This window comes from Rosa chinensis, chromosome 2 (genome assembly GCF_002994745.2).
Source record: "Rosa chinensis cultivar Old Blush chromosome 2, RchiOBHm-V2, whole genome shotgun sequence".
In the NCBI taxonomy this organism is placed as follows: domain Eukaryota; kingdom Viridiplantae; phylum Streptophyta; class Magnoliopsida; order Rosales; family Rosaceae; genus Rosa; species Rosa chinensis.
The window spans coordinates 8,131,715-8,151,411 of NC_037089.1; the positions used below are offsets into that span (position 1 = coordinate 8,131,715).

The following is a 19,697-nucleotide window of genomic DNA, read 5'->3' on the forward strand; positions in this document are numbered from 1 at the left end:
TGGTTATATATCTACTTAGAAAAAATAGTTCAAATTTACTGAAAGGTCTCAAATTTGGCATCATCATTTTTAGCTTAAGAAATGCCGTCAAAAACAAACTAACACTAAATGCAACAATTCTAAGTTACAGTGGTTGGACATGGCAAGAAGGTCTTCTTGCAATGATTGTACGCCCAATACTAAATGCAACGTGCTCTGTTTAGTGGCATGGATGAGCCAACAGCCTTTTAAGTACTTTGGCCATGGTCATTTTTGCTCGATTCTATATTTCATTTGCCATTCTGCCATACATCCTTTGGTCAGTGTTTTAATTTTTCAATAGCCTTGCCCTGCGAGGCAACGTCCAGGACATGGAGACGCAGAGTCGTCGGCAAAGAGAGATGGGAGGGAGGCAACTAGGACTTTTTGCTGGATTGTATATTTCATTTGCCTTGCAGCATTCTGCTAAGTGATTTTATTTTCAATAGGCTGACCTGCGAGGCAACTATGGAGAGAGGGAAAGAGAGATGGGAGGGAGGGAAATTCAGTGCTTCATAAACACACGAAATAACTTTGCAGCAAATGCTTGTTGTGCATATACAAGTTCATATAAATACTTCGTCATCAAGTTCTCTATGGCACAAGTGATTGTGATTATCTTGTTTCTTTTGTTGGTTTCCAAATGATTCTTCTAAATCATGAAGATCATTGGCACAACTGGATTCTTTACTGAATTATAAAGAAGTTGCTGTAATGCTGTTGTGTGAATTCCATTGATGCCAATACTTTCACCAAACGATATATACTGACATGATTCTTTTGTGTTCTGCCTTGGTTTCACATTTAAGATGCGAGTGTTAGTGAAGTGAATGTCATGTTGAACTTCAACCAATACAAAAAGTAGTATTACCATAAGGAAGGGAGCCTAACCATTAAGAGGAAGACCTTCCAACTAGTTTAGAACTTGTATTGTCCGAGCTTCAATTCAAATGATGGAAGGCTAAACAAGCTCATAAATTTTGGAAACAAAGTTTGTTACTAAAAATCGTGGAATTTCAAATTCGGTCTTTGTTTTGTTAGCTAGTCTGAACAGGCATTCACTTCACAACCAAAATTGCTTCGAGGCATGTTTAACACTGATATAATTCATTATAAGTTTTGAACTTCCAGAACCAACAACAAAAGTAAATATTAAGTATTAAAACTGTACTATTGATAATGTTTTGGCGTCGCCATTTGAGAGAATTAAACAAGATCTTTGCTGTTTGCATTACAATGGCTATAAGTACAATCTGAACTTATTCTATGCATCAAGAGAAACATTACAATCACCACAACATCGTGGCCTTTCTTCACCTTAAAGTTGGAGCCCTACTAAATCCAAGACTGAAACAAGATGATTCTTGTATTACATATTATCCACATAACGATCACCATTGCTTCTGAGAAGAGACTTAAGCGACAACCGGGTAGGAAGCACAAGTTGCAACACCTGCATCAAAATCATAATATTAATAAAACGCTGCACTCAGAAACACATAATTCACATTGATAGCAGTTCATTCGAGCATCACTTACCACACATGTTCTTCCCATACTCCATCTTGAAGTAGCCATTGTCACCCCAGCTTTGCCCCCAGGAGTTCTTGATAAGCCAGTATGGGACACCGTTTTCCACTCCATATCCAACAGCAAGAACAGCATGGTTCACATCCTGGCAAATAAAAATGGGATCAGATTAGTGAAGAACAAGTGCATTTTGACTAGTCTCTCATTCACCTAATCAGAAAATTTTAACTGACCATGGGAGTGTTGCCGCATGTCTCACTGGTGTAAACTCCCGACTTGTACAATCGGAAATCTTGGACCACCTGGAATGCTACGCTGACTGGCCTAACAAATGCAACTGCGTGCTTCAATTCTTCCTCATCATTCTGCATATACAAAACGAATTCAGTTGGAATATCTAGTTCAAAAAAATAGTTGTGCCTGCTCTGCTCACAGTTAATACAAGAATTTTGACACCCAATTTTGGCTTACCAGGGTAATATTGACAGAGTCGAGGACTCGGACACCGACATTTTCAGATGAAAATTTACAGGCACCATCTACTGCGGTGTAAGGATATGCTTGCTCAGTGTCAAGACCGCCATTGTATTTGATGTACTCAAAGGCTTGAGATGGCAACCCACCGCTGCACCCAAAGTTGTTGAAAGCTCCGGCACAATCCACAAGCTGCTGTTCGGACAGAGAGATTGGCTTGCCAAATGCTTGTACATAAGCTGCCTCAAGAGCTCCAGTGGTACTGCAGCACAGTCATATATAAGTTGAAGATCATTAGAACTAGTATAATTTAAACATCAATTGGATTATGTAACCTGTAAACTCAAATTAAGCTAACTAATCAACCTGAATGTCCAGCAAGATCCACAGTGGCCTTGGTCTTTAACTGGGGTGACTATGCCTTCGTCTCTCCAGTTTTTCTGTACATACAAGGAAGGGATTAACATTACAAGAATCTGAGACCGGAATTTTCAGCTTTGACTCAGAGAAGTTCTAATAAAATACTCCTAGGCTCCAAATTTGTTTAGCAAATGATTGACAAATTCAAAATTTCATATATAATCAAGTCTTACCCCCACTAGCAATCTTGTAAACTCTAAAACATTTAAAATCCGGAAAATTCATGTTGTTTAGCTTCCACGTTAGTGAAATTAGAACAGTTAGATTAAGGTTCAATCAAAGACTAAATCCATTGAAAAGTTAAATCAGGCCATTCAAATTCATCCAACACCGGTGTGGTTCAACACTATGGTGACTCAAAAATAGTATAGAATTACCGTGAGAGGTGGAACAGCGTCGGTGAGCTTGTGGTTGCCCTTAGTGGTGGCAGAGCAGTTCTGAGCAGCCCCCAACCTATGCCTCTGGAACTCTTCCCAAGTCCAATCAGCAAAGCCTGTAACCAATACAACCATAACAACAATGAACCCTAAATCTCAAATCAAGTCTACTAAGCACAAAATAATCAATTTTTTTTTTTAATTTAACAAACAGAGAAATGAAAGGAAAAAGTTGACTTACGGTTAACACCGAGCTTGTAAGACAAGCCCTTCCTGTTGGTGGATCGAATCAGCTTCTTGTTCTCGGCGAAAATCTCGAATCGCCGCCTCATCTCCTCCACGCTCTCGTACCTCTTCTCGTACCTTCAAAACCAGTCAAAGGCAAAACCAGTCAACTCAACCGATCACGAAGATCGGACGGCGATAAACCAGTGACAGAACTAACCGGTGGCTCTGGCTCTCACTCACCTGTAAGCAAACCGAGCAAAGGAGCGGACGTGGCAAACCTGGCCGAGGACTTGGACGACCTGGTCCTCCAGTTCACGGAGGCCGTCGGGGACCAACCGGATGGGGTTGGACTCATCGAAGCTCGAGGCGGCGCAGGTGATCAGAACCACGGCCAAGAGGGACAGGACCAGCGTCAAACGAGGAGGAGCCATGTTTTAATGTAATGATTATGTTCTTCTCCGATAACCGTGGGGGCGAGTGAACTGTGTTTTATATGTAGGAGTAGGGTTTTTATTGGAGGAGGTGAACTAATCAGAGCTTGCCACGTTTGCTGTGACTGCGTACATTGTCTGGTTCCATACGTATCTGGTAATTTTGGGGTTCTGGTTAACGTTCGTCGTGGATGACGTGAGGGATGACCTAGGTTTGCTTTTTGCAGTTTAACGGCGGGAGAATGTTCTCTGTTAAAACCGCCTGTATTGTGTGACATTTCCGGAAAGGACGTCAGTCCTGAGGCAGATTTTTCTTGCTTTTGAACCGAAGGGGAGTCGGTTTTTCAGCTTTGTTACTATATAAAAGGATGATTTTAAGTGTGGGAAAAGGAGGATTAGTCTGGCTAAGAGTGTCGTAGAGGGCAGATTCTTAGGCGAATGACTGTAAAGAACTAACTATAGAAAATTATACATAAGTAATCTTTTGTAACTTTAATTAGTCATAAGGTCACTTTATTTTTTGTCTTCATAAGGCCACCTAATGCTTCAACTCTCTCTCTCTCTCTCTCTCTCTCTCTCTCTCTCTCTCTCTCTCTCTCTCTCTCTCTCTCTCTCTCTCTCTCTCGTTGCAGACCCCTTCATAGACCCACACGACGTCGTTGCCTCTCTCTCTCCCCTTCACTGTTGCAGACCTCAGACCTCACAAGCCCGCCGACAAAACACTTGATCGTCGACAGCAAGCAGTTCGAGCCTAACCCTAAACATCTGGTTCTCCACTAGCAGGTTAACCTTCAGATCTTGGATCGCGGGTGCAATGAATTGAGATCAGATTGAGGTCAGGAGATCCGTTGTTCCGGCTAATGACAAGAACGAGGTCTGTTGTACTCGTGGTTGAACACGGTCAAACGCCAGGGAATCCAAAGGGTAGCGCAGCTACAGTCGAGAAGCTTCAGCAAGCTAAGGTTGTGGATCCGGACGATGACCTTCGACGACCAGAAGCCTGGAACCTTCGGTCTCCACTCTATAACTTGATTCGGTGAATTCTGGCACTGTTATCCTTGATTTCGTATTAACAAATCATCAGATTAGTCATGCTGTGATTGAAATTGTTTCAGTTTGATCTCTATTTGATCAAATGATTATCGCTTGTTGCCTATGTAATGTTGTAGATCCATTGTGATTTTGTAATTGTATTAGATCATAATTGTAGGACAGAATAAGAATTGCTGAAGTTTCTATTAAGAAGGATTGTCATTTTGTTCTGGTATAGATGGATGAATGTGATGATTACTTTATCAAGTTCTTGTGTTGTGTTTGTTTGAAGTTGAAATCAGAGTAATTTGATTCAAGTAGTGGACATTTTCAATTTATATTTGTTTGATGTTTCATAGTAGCTTCTGTATGGTTGAGAACAGATTTCTTAGTCATTGTGAGTAGTGTTATTAGTCTTAATTTAAGGGATTAGCTCTTGTGTTACTTGGTAGTAGATTTTGTTATTGGTGAGAGTAGATTTTGTTGTTTGTTTGAGTAGCTTTTGACGTTATTAAGAGTATCTTTTGTTGTTTATTAGAGTAGCTTTTGTTGGTGATGATCGTAGTTTTTGTTGTTGGTAAGAGTAGCTTTTGGTGTTGGTAAGAGTAGCTTTAATAGTTGGTCAGAGTAGATTTTGTTATTTGTGAGAGCAGCTTTATGATGTTGTTGATAATAACTTTTGATGTTGGTGATAATAGCTTTTGTTGTTGATAAGCGTAGCTTTTATTCTTGGTAAAAGTATTTTTTGTTGTTGACAAAAGTAACTTTTAGTGTTGATGACATTAGCTTTTCTTACCTCGTCGAAACTATCACTGGAGTAGCTTTTGTTGTTGGTAAGAGTATCTTTTTTGGTTGGTGAGAGTAGCTTATACTGTTGATGACAGTAGCTTTTCTTACCTCGCGAGAAATCTCACTAGAGTAGTTTTTGTTGCTGGTGAGAGTAACTTTTGGTGTTGGTGACAGTAGATTTTATTATCTCACCGGAGGCTGTCGAAAATCTCAGGAGTAGCTTTTGTTGCCGGTGACAGTAGCTTTTGTGACCTCCCTGGAGGTCGTCGGAAATCTCACCAGAGTAGCTTTTGTTGCTAATGACAATACCTTTTGTTGCTAGTGATAGTAGTTTTTGTGACATCGCCGGAGATTGCCAGAAATCTCATCAGAGTAGCTTTTGTTGCTAGTTACAGTACCTTTTTGTGTTAGTGACAGTAGCTTTTGTGGTTGCCAGAGTTTATAGGAAGTTGGCCAGAGACCCGCCGGAGTTCGCAGAAGGTCGGCCGAAGACCTCGCCGGAGAGGAGAGAGAGAGAATGACTGTTGATTTTGTACTCTAGTGGCATTTATGTAAATATATTTATTTTTAATATCCAAAATATAACACATTTTTTAATCTAGTAGCCTTATGAGGGAAAAAAAACTAGTTGGTGGCCTTAGAGCTAAAAAAAACATTCAAAGATGCACTTATATGTAATTAACCCAAAGAACTACTGCTTGTTGAATTTTTTGTAAGTTATGAAAGAGCTTCACATAAATTACATGTATTTGCATAACATATATAAAGACAGAAAGTTCGTAGAACGTACCATGTACAAGAGTAAAAAAAAAAAGAAAAAGGCATTGGGACCAAACGTATCTTAATTTCTAGAAAAAAATAAATAAGTTTTTTCTTATTTTTGAACTGAAAGGAGTGTAAATCACTACTGCTCGTTAAATTTTTGGTAAGTTATGGAAGAGCTTCACATACATTGCATGTGTTTGCAACTTTGCATAACAATAGAAAAGTTCATAAAATGTAGCAAAGAGGTTGTATAAAGTACAAGAATAAGAGAGAATGGGTTGAGACTAAACGTATCTTAATTGTGCAGCTATGCATAAATGGAAAGTGTTCTTGTAAATCTTTTTTGTCTTTCAATATTATCTTATATAATATGTATACGAGAATAGGTTCTATAAACAAGCTTCAGATCGATATTGAGTTCTGTATTTTGTTTTTTTTATTTTTTATATTTTTTTTATGAAATATGACAATTCTTTTATTGATTAGCGGAATCATACATAACGATTTACCTACATGGGGTTGACAAAAAAATCATTACCTAAACAATTCAACCATTTTAATAAACAATGAAGCTCATCCAAAAAAGTTCTAATTCATCCATGGAAAATCAAAAAGACCTAGATGAACCGAATGCCCCTGGCGTCATATCTGAAGCAATAGTAGAGTGAGGTGTCATCTCTAATGGCCCTAACCCACCAAAGTCTCAACTCCAGCCCAGCCCAGTAACTAAAACCCTAATCGGGCTCAAGAACAAGGCCTAACTGAGAGCCCAAACCCATATTCTAAAGGCACCCAAAGGTATGGGCACCCTAGATGGAGTGCAGCCGCCACCCCCACCTTTAGACCCATCACTACTGTTTGTGCCACCGCCGCCAAAATCGAGACTGGCTCCAGTGACAGAGCCAAGATTAGATTTCAAGTAGGGCACACAACATAATAAGGAAAAAAAAACACATTCACAAAATGTCAAAACTTCATTAAAAAAAAAAACAAATAAAAAAAAACTCAAAATGATATCGTATAAATTGTCAAATGCAATTGGTCAATAACTATATTAAAGTTTTTGAAAAATAATTAACTAGTAGATTAAAATAATGTTAATGTCCAAAACATAATAATATAAACAGAAAATGTTCATACCAACAGAAAAAAGAACTTGGTTGTTTGTTTCGAACCCATGACCTTCATGTTGCTATCTCATCAGCCATCCACTGCACTAGACTAGCAGGTTCAATTAAAAGCAAACTAAACTATATATATTACTGGGGCACGGGACTCACTGGGCCCCAATGTGGCTCCGCCCCTGACTGGCTCCATCAATGACCCAGCGATCCAACTTAGCACTGAGTTGATTCACATATCTCTACCTCCACTACTCAAAGCCATCAACAACCATGCCTGCACCATGTGTTGGATTATAATTCATATTAGGCCTGGGCACGGGCCGGGACCGCGTGTCAATTAGCTAGGCCCGAGACCAAGCCCATTTATTTCGGGCCGGGCTCAAATAAAGATTTTCAGTTATAGGGACCGTAAAGGACAGGATCAAATAGGCCCGGGCCGGTCCTGCCGGGTTTTCGGGCCCAAACGAAGAGAATAACATACATTCTTAGTCTGAGTTGCTACTGCTCCCAAATTCTCTCTTTCTCTTCGTGCCAGCCGCACCACCTGCCAGCTCACTATCATCATCGGCCTCAGACTGGCTGGAAGCCACCACCAACTCAGCCCCAATAACTGCAGTTGCTTCGGGTTCCATTGCTACTTCGGGCATTATCAAAATCGATTCTTGAATCCTTGTACCTAGAAACAAATTGGAATCAGATAACCCCAAATGGCCAAATCAATTACGACCCAGATCAGAAGCTACCCAGATCAGAAGCTACCCAGTTTGAGAGAGAGAGAGAGAGAGACTTACTGAGAGATTCGACTGGGTTCGACTGATTGGGACTGGGTTCGAGGCTTCAACTGGGTTCGAGACTTCGAGGCTTCGATTGGGTTCGAGACTTCGAGGCTTCGACTGGGATCAACTGATTGCGACTGGGTTCGAGACTTTGAGGCTTCGATTGGGATCGACTAGATTTGACTGGGTTCGAGACTTCGAGGCTTCGACTGGGTTCGACTGATTGCGACTGGATTTGACTGGGTTTGAAGAACTGAGGTCAAGCTGACAAGACTCGTGTTTGGGAAAGGGTCGAGGTCTCGGGGATGGCTGCGAAAGTTTGCGTCTGAATGTTGACTGAAGTCACCACAAAGACAGGCTGAAATTAGGATTATATTAATCGGGCTTATCTTCGGGCTTTGGGGATTATGGACTCCAGGGCCCGGGACCGGCCCGTTTATACATAAATGGTACGGGCTTTTTTTTGTGTGTCTTTTTTCTTCAAAGCCGGTCCAGGACCTGACTGTCCGGATCGATTCGGTCCGGGTTTTCGGTCTTTTGGGCTAAAATGCCCAGCCTAATTCATATACATATTTGTGTTCTAAAACTTGAAAATTACTTGTTCTAAAGTCCAATTTAATGTTGACTAATCTAATTCCATGTTTTGTAGAAAATCTTGACAGGAGGAGAAAAAAGTGAAATTTCGGTAAATTTTCCGTGCACCACCACTTTTGACTGCACAAGAGGCGGCACACCACCACTCACAGTGGTGCCATGTATTTTTCGGCCACATTCATGGAGGAGCAAGGAGGATGAGTACCATAGCATCTATTCCATTACATCCATTCACCATCATTCTATCTCAACCAAATTCCAACCATTTTGGTTCCAATTCAACCAAACACTCTCTATTACCCAAAAGTCCATCATCATCAATACTCCAATATATATTTATCATGTTTTAGGTTTAATCACCATCACTCACTCATCATTTCCTACTCCAATCTACACCATCACTCCCATGCCATTTTCTCTTGATTTTGGGATCTATTACGATTTTTATACTCCACCTCCATGCTCCTTACAAGGCTTGAGCTGCTCCCTTTCGCTTCTCAAACCATTTCACACCTCTCTCTCTCCATCTATTTAAGCACACATTGTCTCAAGGAAGAAGGCATCACCCATACTTAGCCACTACATCATTTTCTCTCTCTATTCTTTACACAATCCACCACCATCTCCTCCATAAAACCTCTATCTCTACCACTTCATTTTCCAACTACATCCCTACTCATAATATCTCACATATACCAAGCATCATCATCATCTCAAGTCTTGAAGAAGGAGTTCAAGGAAGAAGCTAGAGCACAAGGGGAGCCACCACATCATCTCCATGATCAACCACTTCATCACCCTTCACTTGTGATCATCCCTAGTCATTTCTAAACTCTATTCTTTGATAGCTTAATGTTTTTATTATGTTGATGCTAGTTTATGTAGATATGTGTGAGTAGTCTATTGTTGGGACTATGGTTGAAAGCCCTAGCCAAACTTGTAATGAATTGATGTTTGAATCTTATTTGATGCAATTTCCATGATCATCTTCACATGCTAATTCAAGAAGTGAATGCTTGTATTTGAATCTAGCTAATTTGGATACTATGCATTTGTCATTACATGAACAATGTTTAGAGAGCATTAATTTGGATACTTTGCATCTGTCATGCTTTGAACATTAATAGCATGATAGCACACTAGGTGTGTATGTGAGGGTAGTGCGTTAAAATCACCTAGACCTAGAATTGGTTTACTTGCTTAATTATGTAAACTCAAACCTTTATGCATCTAGGAGTAAGAAATTGATACTTATCCGGTAATATAACTTGTTCTTGGGTAGTTAGTTTCGCACTTATCCGGTGGGAATTGATAACATCAAATGAGTTTAGGCCTTAGTAGTCTTATCCGGATGCTAAGAGGGTAATTGGGTACTTTGGATTGCATTACTTAGAGTGTGAATATCAATGCATGCAAGGAAGGCTATGGTGAACAACCCAAAGCTCTAACTTCCATCCATTCTATCACATCTAGTTTAGCATAGCCTAGTTTACATTTCAAGTTTTTATTGTGTGTTCATTTGAATTGAAACCATCTCCAAAAACAAAATCAAACCACTACAATATCTTGCATATATTCACAATGAACTTTGGTTCACTTGTGAGCCCTTATTTTCAATTTGTACATTTGCATATTCATCTAGCACCCTTTAGTTTTTCCCTAGCTAGAGTGGGTTTTCCAATCCCTTGGGTACGATATCCCCTACTTATAATCCCTACACTATAACTTGGCCCTTATACTTGAGGGTGACTATTTGGTTAACACGGCCACAACCATTGCCTTCGTCGCCGCCCACTGTACACTTGCCAATCGTCTCCCAAAGTCTGCCTCCACGACTACCAGCACCGAAGCCATTGCTTCCCATGTCGAGGCCGCTAACACCATCTTCAGAACCACCCTCGATAATGACGCCTCCACATGTTCCAACAGTTCGACCAGGATCCCAAGCCAAGGCCGTCACCATTGCTATCTACCCACGATCCGCTATTACTGAAACCGTTGTATCACAAAGGATTCCCGTCTCCTTTCCTCGACGACCATCGTTGTCCAAAATCTTTGCCCATAACACTAGGCCAACTATGCTGCCCACAAGAGCAGCATAGAACATAATAGCTAGACAAAAGCTAAACATGGTCTCTCCATACCAAATGAAAATGTGCCAGCAGTGACAGCTAAAAGACGCGACACTCTCACCTTAGAGAACTAGGTTTAACATTGGTAGACTATAAAGATCTAATTGGAATTGAATGAGTTCTATATCGTCTTTCAAATGTAAAGACATATCTAATTAAAGTCATTTGATTAAAAGAAAATGTCAATTAAGTTTCCTATTATATAAAAGGAGATATTGACCAAATACTTCTTCATGCACAATCGCAATTTCATGTTATTTTCATAGCATATGTGTTAAAAATCATTTTGAAAGGGTTAATTTCATTTATGACGTATGTTTTGATGATATTGTAATACTTATTAATGACTTTGATGAATTTTATTTATTTTTCTTCTTCTTCTTCCTTTTATTTTTTATTTTTTATCTTTTGGATTCTGGACAATAATGTAATTGCCCACCCCACCCCTTCTGTCAGTAAGATTTGAACTCATAACCTCTACGGTGTTAGTTAGACTAGTTAACTAACAGGCCACGGCCTACCAACATGAATTTTATTTCTTAAAGAGAAAGAGAAAAATTCATTTAATTTATAAAATTATACAAGGGGATCATAAATGATTAAATTTTACACTAAGATGTGATTACAAACAATCATACATATTTTTGTTTTTCAATTCCTGCATAGAAAACTCTCCCCACATTCTATTTCTTAACTTCTATCACATATTCACATGTGCGTTTAGGTGTTTATATGATTTTAGCAACCCTTGAGGTTAACATGTTATGTTCCCTATGTAATGATTAACGTATCCATTTGAACATGTTTATGTGCTTTCTTCTCTTACCAGCAAAGTATTTATGTTTTTTTTTTTTTGGCTGAAGTTAGAGATTAAGAGCCGCAAAATGCCACCTTAACGTCTGAAATTTATTGAAGAAGAAAAAGAATTACAACAGGAGGGGGACCAAAAAACCAAAACGTCCCATAAAAAACATAATCAAGCTATAGAAAAACCAAACTATCGAAAACGAAAGTTCAGCAATACCCAAAATGCCATTCTAAAAATGTTTATGAATGAAAATAGTTAGGTCACACCAAATCAATTCACTAGAAATCAAACCCTAATTCACCAATACATTTGCAACTTAATTCTCTTCCCGAAGATATATGAAGATCGGAATTGCAATTGAGAAATACGGTAGAAGAAATTGCCCCACTTAATACGAAGTTGCCAAGGCACCAAATCAGGTGACCACAAGAAATTTAGAACTAGAGAGAGTCAACTTCTAGCCATATATGTTTTCAGTCCCTTACCCAGGCTAGCTTAATAGCCTGAATGATAGCCATTACCGCCGTTGCTAATGAACTATGAATGTTAAGATTAGAAGTAAAGTCACCAAGGAATTCTCCTCTATAGTCATGAAAAACGGCACCATAACCACAACGGCCTGAATCTTACTTCCAAGCCAAAAAAATTTGTGTCTATAAGGAGGAATTTTCTACTCCACAAGAACACAATTATTGAATTCTGTTAGCTTTTGGTTTTATTGTAGTATTGGACTCTACTACCATGACTATTTTGGAATCCCTTGATTAAATATGCACCGGAAGAAAAAAAGTGCGGTTATCAATTGGAAAACAACAAAAGATGGAAAGAGATAGGTGACACTATGAGAATTGTGCTGTTGAATAAAACAATGCAAACGGCAAGTATGGGTGCTTATTGTGCCACAATGAATCACCTCGCAGAGTCTTTATCAATCAAACAAGATTCAATGGAAATATCAAGGAGAATCATGATCACCAAAAGAGATCGGACCATAGCTTCTTTTGAACCAGGGAAATAATAAGCCACTAAAAAAATTGACGAAAATCATATTTTATTCTGATTTCAGCATTTTTATATGAAGTTATTCATGTTAACCATAGCTTCTTTTGAACCAGGAAAATAATACGCCACTAAAAAAATTGACGAAAATCATATTTTATTCTGATTTCAGCATTTTTATATGAACTTATTCATGTTAAAAGTACTTACATCTCAATAGAATACCACTAGAAATACTCAGTGACTATTTGTGTTGGCACGAAACGTTTTTTAAAGATCTGAAAAAAGTTGTAGAGCTTGACACTTGACCTAGAAATATCTCAATAAACCCTAACATAACAAATATAAATACCAAATTTCTTGAAGATATAATGTAAGCAATAATTTTGAGGTACCCATCAACTGTAGATAAGTTTGAACTCATACATTTCTTTGGTCTAGATTCAATTGTCATTCTTTTTCTCCAATAGCTTGTTTGAAAATAACATAAGATATTTATATGGTGGTGGTGACAGAAGAATCTTCATTAATCAAATTTACATTTAGTACAAGTTTTGGGGCCATTAGAATATTCAAGCTCTCGCAGTATTCTTGATCATGTTGTTGTATTTTATAGTGATTTTCCTGTTTATGAATAACAAGGATTAAAGATAAGAACAGAGATTAGATTAATGTGAGTTTGTTGTCGGCTTCATTTGTCATATTTTAGATTCCCAAACCTTGTATTGGGCTTTGCATCAAATTCAAATGACCAGTTTCGGGCCTTAGCAGCCCTGCGGGACGATCCAGAAATACTCCTTCTACTGCCAAGGAACCGAAACCAAGCCCAAAAACTATACCGTTCAACATGGAGAGCTTCAACAATCAATAATATGATTCTATATCTTTCCCTATTGCTGGCTTAATATGATCATATGATGAGTAACAATTTCTCATTTTATTACCTAACACCTGGTGATTGAAAAAGAATTTCTCCATTCTAATTATACATAATTATGTGTCTATCTCTCTCATCATATGATATAATGACATGCGAAAAATCGACAAACACCTAATAGAATGAATGAGCATTGTCTGTAAATTTTTTTGACTTCGCTCTCTCAGGTAGAACGCAATTCTGCATATGGCCATATGGGTATACACCACTCGTATTTGGATAACATCAATAATTTGCACTAGGCAATTTCCAAACACAGATGATTACATTACGTACGAGTGAACTGAGCATGATCTAAACATAATTTCCCATCATTTTCCTGGCTAGCCTCAATTCTCCTCTCTCCCTGGAGATCGATAAAGGTATGTAGTGGACGGTTCTTGCACACAAAGCTATACAAAGCCTTTCACACCCAGCAAACACATGCTAATTAATTGATTGAGACTCTCACACGCTTAAGAAGAAGATCGAATTCATAGACCAAATCAAGCTTTGCATTCCTTAATAACAAATAATAGGCCAGTAGCCCTAGTAGTTTCCTTTGACCTTTGACCACCATATAAGTAATTCACTTCTTGTTTTAGTTCCTCCAAAACACTCGAATTATTTTCCTTGCGTAGATAGTAAGATCTTCTTGCCTAACTTGTATACACGGAAGTTTGAAGCACACGTATTTGCTAATTAAGTCTATACCAAATTAAAGTTTGTACACCAAGAAAACTTCAACTCCATCGGAACAGAGAGTTGCATGCAGTCTTTGGTAGTTGAACTGAGCATAATCTACGTCATGCCTACCATTATTTTAGCATGGTCTTAGTAATTAGATGAGATCACACACATTCATATTCGTTATTTGATATTAGGCATAAATCATCACCGTCCCTTAATATTCTATTAGGTGATTTACAAGTCTTTCTGGTTTGTATAATCGTATTCTCCAAGTTGTTAGCATGATGGAAACAACTCTGAAAAGATTGATGGAACATGTTTTCGAATTGAGTCAAGGTGGGAGATTACATAACTGCATGCGAATTAGTTTCAAGAATTTTTGTTGCTGTGTTTGGTCGTTTGGTGAAATTCCATATAGAGAAGGTAGAGGGTGGTTGGAGATTGATTGAATGTTTTATCATTTTGAATTTTTAGTTCTTGACCTTAATTTGAAAGATTAACGATAACTAGTTTCCTCACGTGATCATTGCAAACAACAGGGTTTGGGTGGATAATTGGATATAGATGCATGAATGCGAATGAGAAGAAGTGAAGAACATTATTGGCACACATTATTCGTAATTTAAAATAAGGCTTAAACTAGGATTGCGAATATAATGATTTGGACGGCTAGGGTTGTGCATGCTGTGACCTCCGTGCCGGATTTGTTAGTTTGGCGGGTAGCATGATGACCCTGAGTTCCAGACATGTCATCTTCGACTAGGGCGCTCGGTTTGGGGCACGAGTTTGAGATTTGAATTCGGCTTTCGGGCAAGTTTCGGCCGGAAATTAATTTGGGACTCAAGTCGAATTCAGGTGTACTCTAAATCTAAATATCCATACTTGATTGGACAACGGTCCCAGTTTTTGGTTATTGTTAGGCCATGAGCTTGTTACAAGTTTTGATAACTCTAGCGAGCTTTATTCAGCAAGTAAGTTTGAGATCGTTTTGTAAGATTAAATTTTGTTTCAGGATTATTTGGTCATCTCAAATGCAAGTACTACATTTTTAGGTCTATCTATGCATCTAATTATCCTGTAATATTGATAATAACCAATAAAATACTGGTCATTTTCTCTAAAAATAGAAAAAAATTTAAGAAGTTCAGAAAAATTTAACTTGTTGCAGGGCAGAGAGTGTCCAAGGATGATGGATACAATAGATTAAGCTTTTCTCAAATCCCTACTAATTCATCATGAGCTAACTTTATGGTTTTGGCTTTGTTAGGGCACATAAAAAAAGGGTTTCCTCATCATAATCGTGTTAGTCTTCCCTAACTTCGATCAATCCACTAGCCACTAATTGTATTGGCTCCTAGTTGCTAAATCCAAACTAAGCGTGTACACCTATATCATTCAAGATTATATTGTACAAAGTAGAAAAAACATCTTTTTCATATTATTTATATTTTCAGTTCAACACGTTATTTTTCATCTCACTTTATATTCTAAACTCACATATACATTTTGCTCGTGCTGGTTCATTTTCCACTTCTTACCAACGCAAAGTCAATAAAGATTTACTTTTTTACTAATTAAAACAACCTTTAAGTACCACGTCATATCGACTCATTTGTATATCGCAGGGTAGTTTGGCAGTTTCTGCTCTGATTACATCTTTCTGCTATTAGGCAATGAAACAGTCGTTGTTTATGATCAGAAATGACGATAATGCCCATTGACTTTCATGAAGTGACGAGTAAAACAATGTTCTCTTCCCCACCAAGAATTGCCCACCGGATTTTGTGACATCTTACATGGATGAATCAATAAAATATATCCTTTTACCTAATCCCCACATCTAGTTAAGCTGCCGAAGCTTCTTTCAGAGAGTCTGAGACATTGACTCTTCCTACTAGTTCAATTCGTCTGCAAGATTCCTATTAATCTCTTTGAAACACTACTTTTTTTTTTTTTTTTGATCGATGACATCTCTTTGAAACACTTGTTAAAAACAAGATTAAACATTTCATTAGCATAATGCAACTAGTGACACCTTAACCGCCATACAAGGGGACCCACCTTTTTTCTAAATAAAAAGGAACTTATTTAGGAAAAAAAATTCACTGATCACTTTTTCAGCTCCAATGATATCTTTGCCCCTCAAAGAGCATGGCAAAACATGCTTTAATAGATGTTGAGCGGACTCTATCAAACTTAAATCCGCAGGTGTGCACCCCAGAGAGAAAACTCTATTAAACATTTAAACTAAAGGGTTATGATGATATAAACATAGTGTGATGCTTAAGATGACGCATTGTATTTGAGGGTTGATGATTGCATTTTGGGGATAATGCATTATATTGATCAACCAATATTCTAGAACCTGAAGTTTATTGCAACTGGACCAACCCTTTTTTGCTAATTAACCACAAGTCTAAACTCTAAACTACTAGGAAACCTCCAACCATTTCATACCTCGGTGTGAAACAGCTGGTTTTCTCAAACACTCTTTGCAAACTTTTCAATATCATAGCTGGATTTCTTTGTTCTATTGGGAGCATTAAGTTCTTCTTCAGCCACTTTTGTCAATATCCCCTATAGGCTGCTAAGTTCTAATGCTTTCCATGATCTAACCCAATGACAGAAAGAAAATCAGTGATTTAAAAACTATAATAACTTCTTGATTGCAGCTTAGTTATTAATTTTAATCACCCTTATGCTAATTAGAAGTCAAGGTCAAGGAGGGCAGCCATGTAATTTTAGGTTAAAACCAACTATGTGGACTAAGGACTCATTACCCCTTTTTATGATATGATATAGTCTGACATCTATATCTGAAATCTATAAATATATTAGAAGGTGATGCATAGAATGTTACAAAAACAAATCAAGAGGGGTTGATAGAAAGAAGTTGCAGACCTCTTTCTCCATTGTCTAGTTTGGAGGGCAGTTGGTGATTTTGAATAATAGGCCTTGTCTTCTCCTTTAAAAGTCTTCCCTACCATTGCTCATTTCCACCATCTCTCCCTTGTCATTTCCTAACCCAATTCTCCCTTCTTCAAACATTGTTGAACTTCTGGATAATCCATTCAATCTTAGAAAAACCAGCACAGACAAGTTTGAAGGCATTTTGATCATCAAGAACAATGACAGTCAAGAAAATCACATGTTGGTCTATAGTCCCAAGTTGCTACAAGTCTGAGTTCCAAGCTCCCAAGAACAAAGCAAAGGTGATAGCAAAGCAGAACTCATTCCAGAGGCTTTCGCTTTCGGATTTGAGCAATCCCAGCTCGACTACACTTTCAGAAGATCTCTCCATATCTCTTGCGGGTTCCAATCTTCATATTTTCACACTTGGGGAGCTGAAGGTGATCACACAGAGCTTCTCATCCAGCAACTTTCTTGGAGAGGGCGGGTTTGGGCCCGTCCACAAAGGGTTCATCGATGACAAGCTTAGACCCGGTTTGGCTGCTCAGCCTGTGGCTGTTAAGCTCTTGGACTTGGATGGAACACAGGGGCATAGAGAGTGGTTGGTGAGTATTTTTTTTTTTTTTGCACTACTGAGAAATAATTACTTGGGGTTTTCTTGAATCCTCTGTTTCAATCATATTCTTGATTCTGGTTTGCAGACTGAGGTTATCTTTCTTGGGCAATTGAGGCATCCACACCTTGTGAAGCTCATAGGGTATTGCTGTGAAGATGAACATAGGCTACTGGTGTATGAATATATGCCAAGAGGCAGCTTAGAGAATCAGCTATTCAGAAGTATGCTTTCTGAGTTTTTTTTTTCCCTCTACGTACAGATTTTCATTTTTAGAAGCTTTAAAAATCTCAGTCAGTAACTTTAATGTCTAAAATCTGGTCTACAGGGTATTCAGTATCACTGCCATGGTCAACCAGAATGAAGATTGCTCTTGGAGCTGCAAAGGGTCTTGCTTTCCTACATGAAGCAGAGAAACCAGTTATATACCGAGATTTCAAAGCTTCGAACATCTTGTTAGATTCTGTAAGTATTGCTCTGCTTAGCATTTATAACAGGGTAGTATTCCTTTTGTTAATTCTAAATGCTTAAGTATTTCTCTTTTTGATTTCCAGGACTATACTCCCAAGCTCTCAGATTTTGGTCTAGCAAAAGATGGTCCAGAAGGAGATGACACACATGTTTCGACAAGAGTCATGGGAACACAAGGCTATGCTGCTCCTGAATACATTATGACAGGTACTAATTCTCACACCATTCAGTTCAACTCTGTTCACAGATTGGTAATTTAGGCTATAAGTTCTTAGACTAATTTGCTTGATGATTTCAATTGTTTTTAGGTCACTTGACGGCGATGAGTGATGTGTATAGCTTCGGAGTGGTACTATTGGAGCTACTAACAGGAAGGAGATCGGTGGAAAAGAGCCGTCCTCATAGAGAGCAGAACTTGGTAGAATGGGCAAGGCCAATGCTGAATGAACCCCGAAAACTCAGCAGAATAATGGATCCGAGACTAGAAGGACAATACTCTGAAATGGGGGCCAGAAAGGCTGCTGCATTGGCTTACCAATGCCTAAGCCACCGGCCTAAACAAAGACCGAAAATGTGTGATGTGGTGAAGACATTAGAACCCCTCAAGGATTTTGATGACATTCCCATTGGACCCTTTGTGTACACAGTTCCTACTGATAAATCCGATAATTCAATTAAGGATGTGAAGGAAGGCAATGCACAGAGGGAATCAAAGAAGAAGTGCGGCCACCATCACCAAAACCAGCAGCTCCACCATGGCCATAGGCATCATCAAAGGACTCCTCCAAAGTCTCCTAACTGTTACTCGGAAAATTTGGTGCGCCAACGTCGCAGAAGTCTTGATTTGAACTCTCCTTTGCACCATGGAGTCAAGGGAGCATAGAGTACTCGTATAACAATGTAAAGCAAGCCATTCACACTGTACATAGAAAATTTTCAAAGTTGCTTAGTGTAACAAATTCTTGTGGGAGGACATAAATGTTTTCTTTGATTCTTTTGGCCAACCATGTCCATTTTTTCTTCACTTAATTAATTCTTTTCTTAAATTGAGAAACCCTTTTGTTTTCTCATTCAAATATTATACGAAGGCTCAAAGTTTCATCCTCAATTCTTGAAAAATGTTTTATTAACATCTATATGTATAATGGTTACAGACTTATCATTTTCAATATTCGTTGAAAACGAAACACTATTTTTCTGTATATGAACCAAAAATCATTCCCTTCCAAGGATAAAAACCAGAATCACTAGCAAACACAACTTTGAACAAATCAAACACCTCAATTCAAAAAGTGGGAAATCACTTTCCTTAGGCATGTTGAATCAAAGCATTGTTTTCAACACTGTCAAACACAGCTAAGCAGTGTTAGTATCGCGCGGAGAGATACTTCCATTTCATGGTGACATTTATAAGGCTTTTGTCATTTTCTTAACAGAAATAGAGGAATCCACCGTCATCAAATCCACACTTTCGGAAAATAACAAACACAAGGTGGCTTTCTGAATCAAGATTGGAGGCATGATCTGGTTTCATGTATCTATATCCAAAGACCAAATTAACCAAGTGGATGTATAAAACTTATTTAGTACAATCCCAATA

At 38.4% G+C, this 19,697-nt stretch overlaps 2 protein-coding genes across 2 annotated transcripts; one reads left to right on the forward strand and one right to left on the reverse strand.

Annotated features, from left to right (window-relative positions):
• Positions 1-1,164: 1,164 nt before the first annotated feature.
• LOC112188415 (thiol protease aleurain) lies at positions 1,165-3,539 on the reverse strand. The gene is made up of 8 exons (XM_024327524.2): positions 3,288-3,539; positions 3,061-3,182; positions 2,820-2,935; positions 2,389-2,462; positions 2,020-2,284; positions 1,782-1,913; positions 1,558-1,693; positions 1,165-1,471 (listed from the first exon to the last, which is right to left on the reverse strand). Exons 1-8 carry the CDS (start codon positions 3,476-3,478, stop codon positions 1,434-1,436), a joined length of 1,074 nt encoding a protein of 357 aa, XP_024183292.1. The 5' UTR covers positions 3,479-3,539; the 3' UTR covers positions 1,165-1,433.
• Positions 3,540-16,945: 13,406 nt separating this feature from the next.
• LOC112190092 (serine/threonine-protein kinase RIPK) lies at positions 16,946-19,178 on the forward strand. Its single transcript, XM_024329519.2, has 5 exons — positions 16,946-17,618; positions 17,715-17,850; positions 17,955-18,091; positions 18,181-18,304; positions 18,406-19,178. Exons 1-5 carry the CDS (start codon positions 17,232-17,234, stop codon positions 18,978-18,980), a joined length of 1,359 nt encoding a protein of 452 aa, XP_024185287.1. The 5' UTR covers positions 16,946-17,231; the 3' UTR covers positions 18,981-19,178.
• The last annotated feature ends 519 nt before the right edge of the window (positions 19,179-19,697 follow it).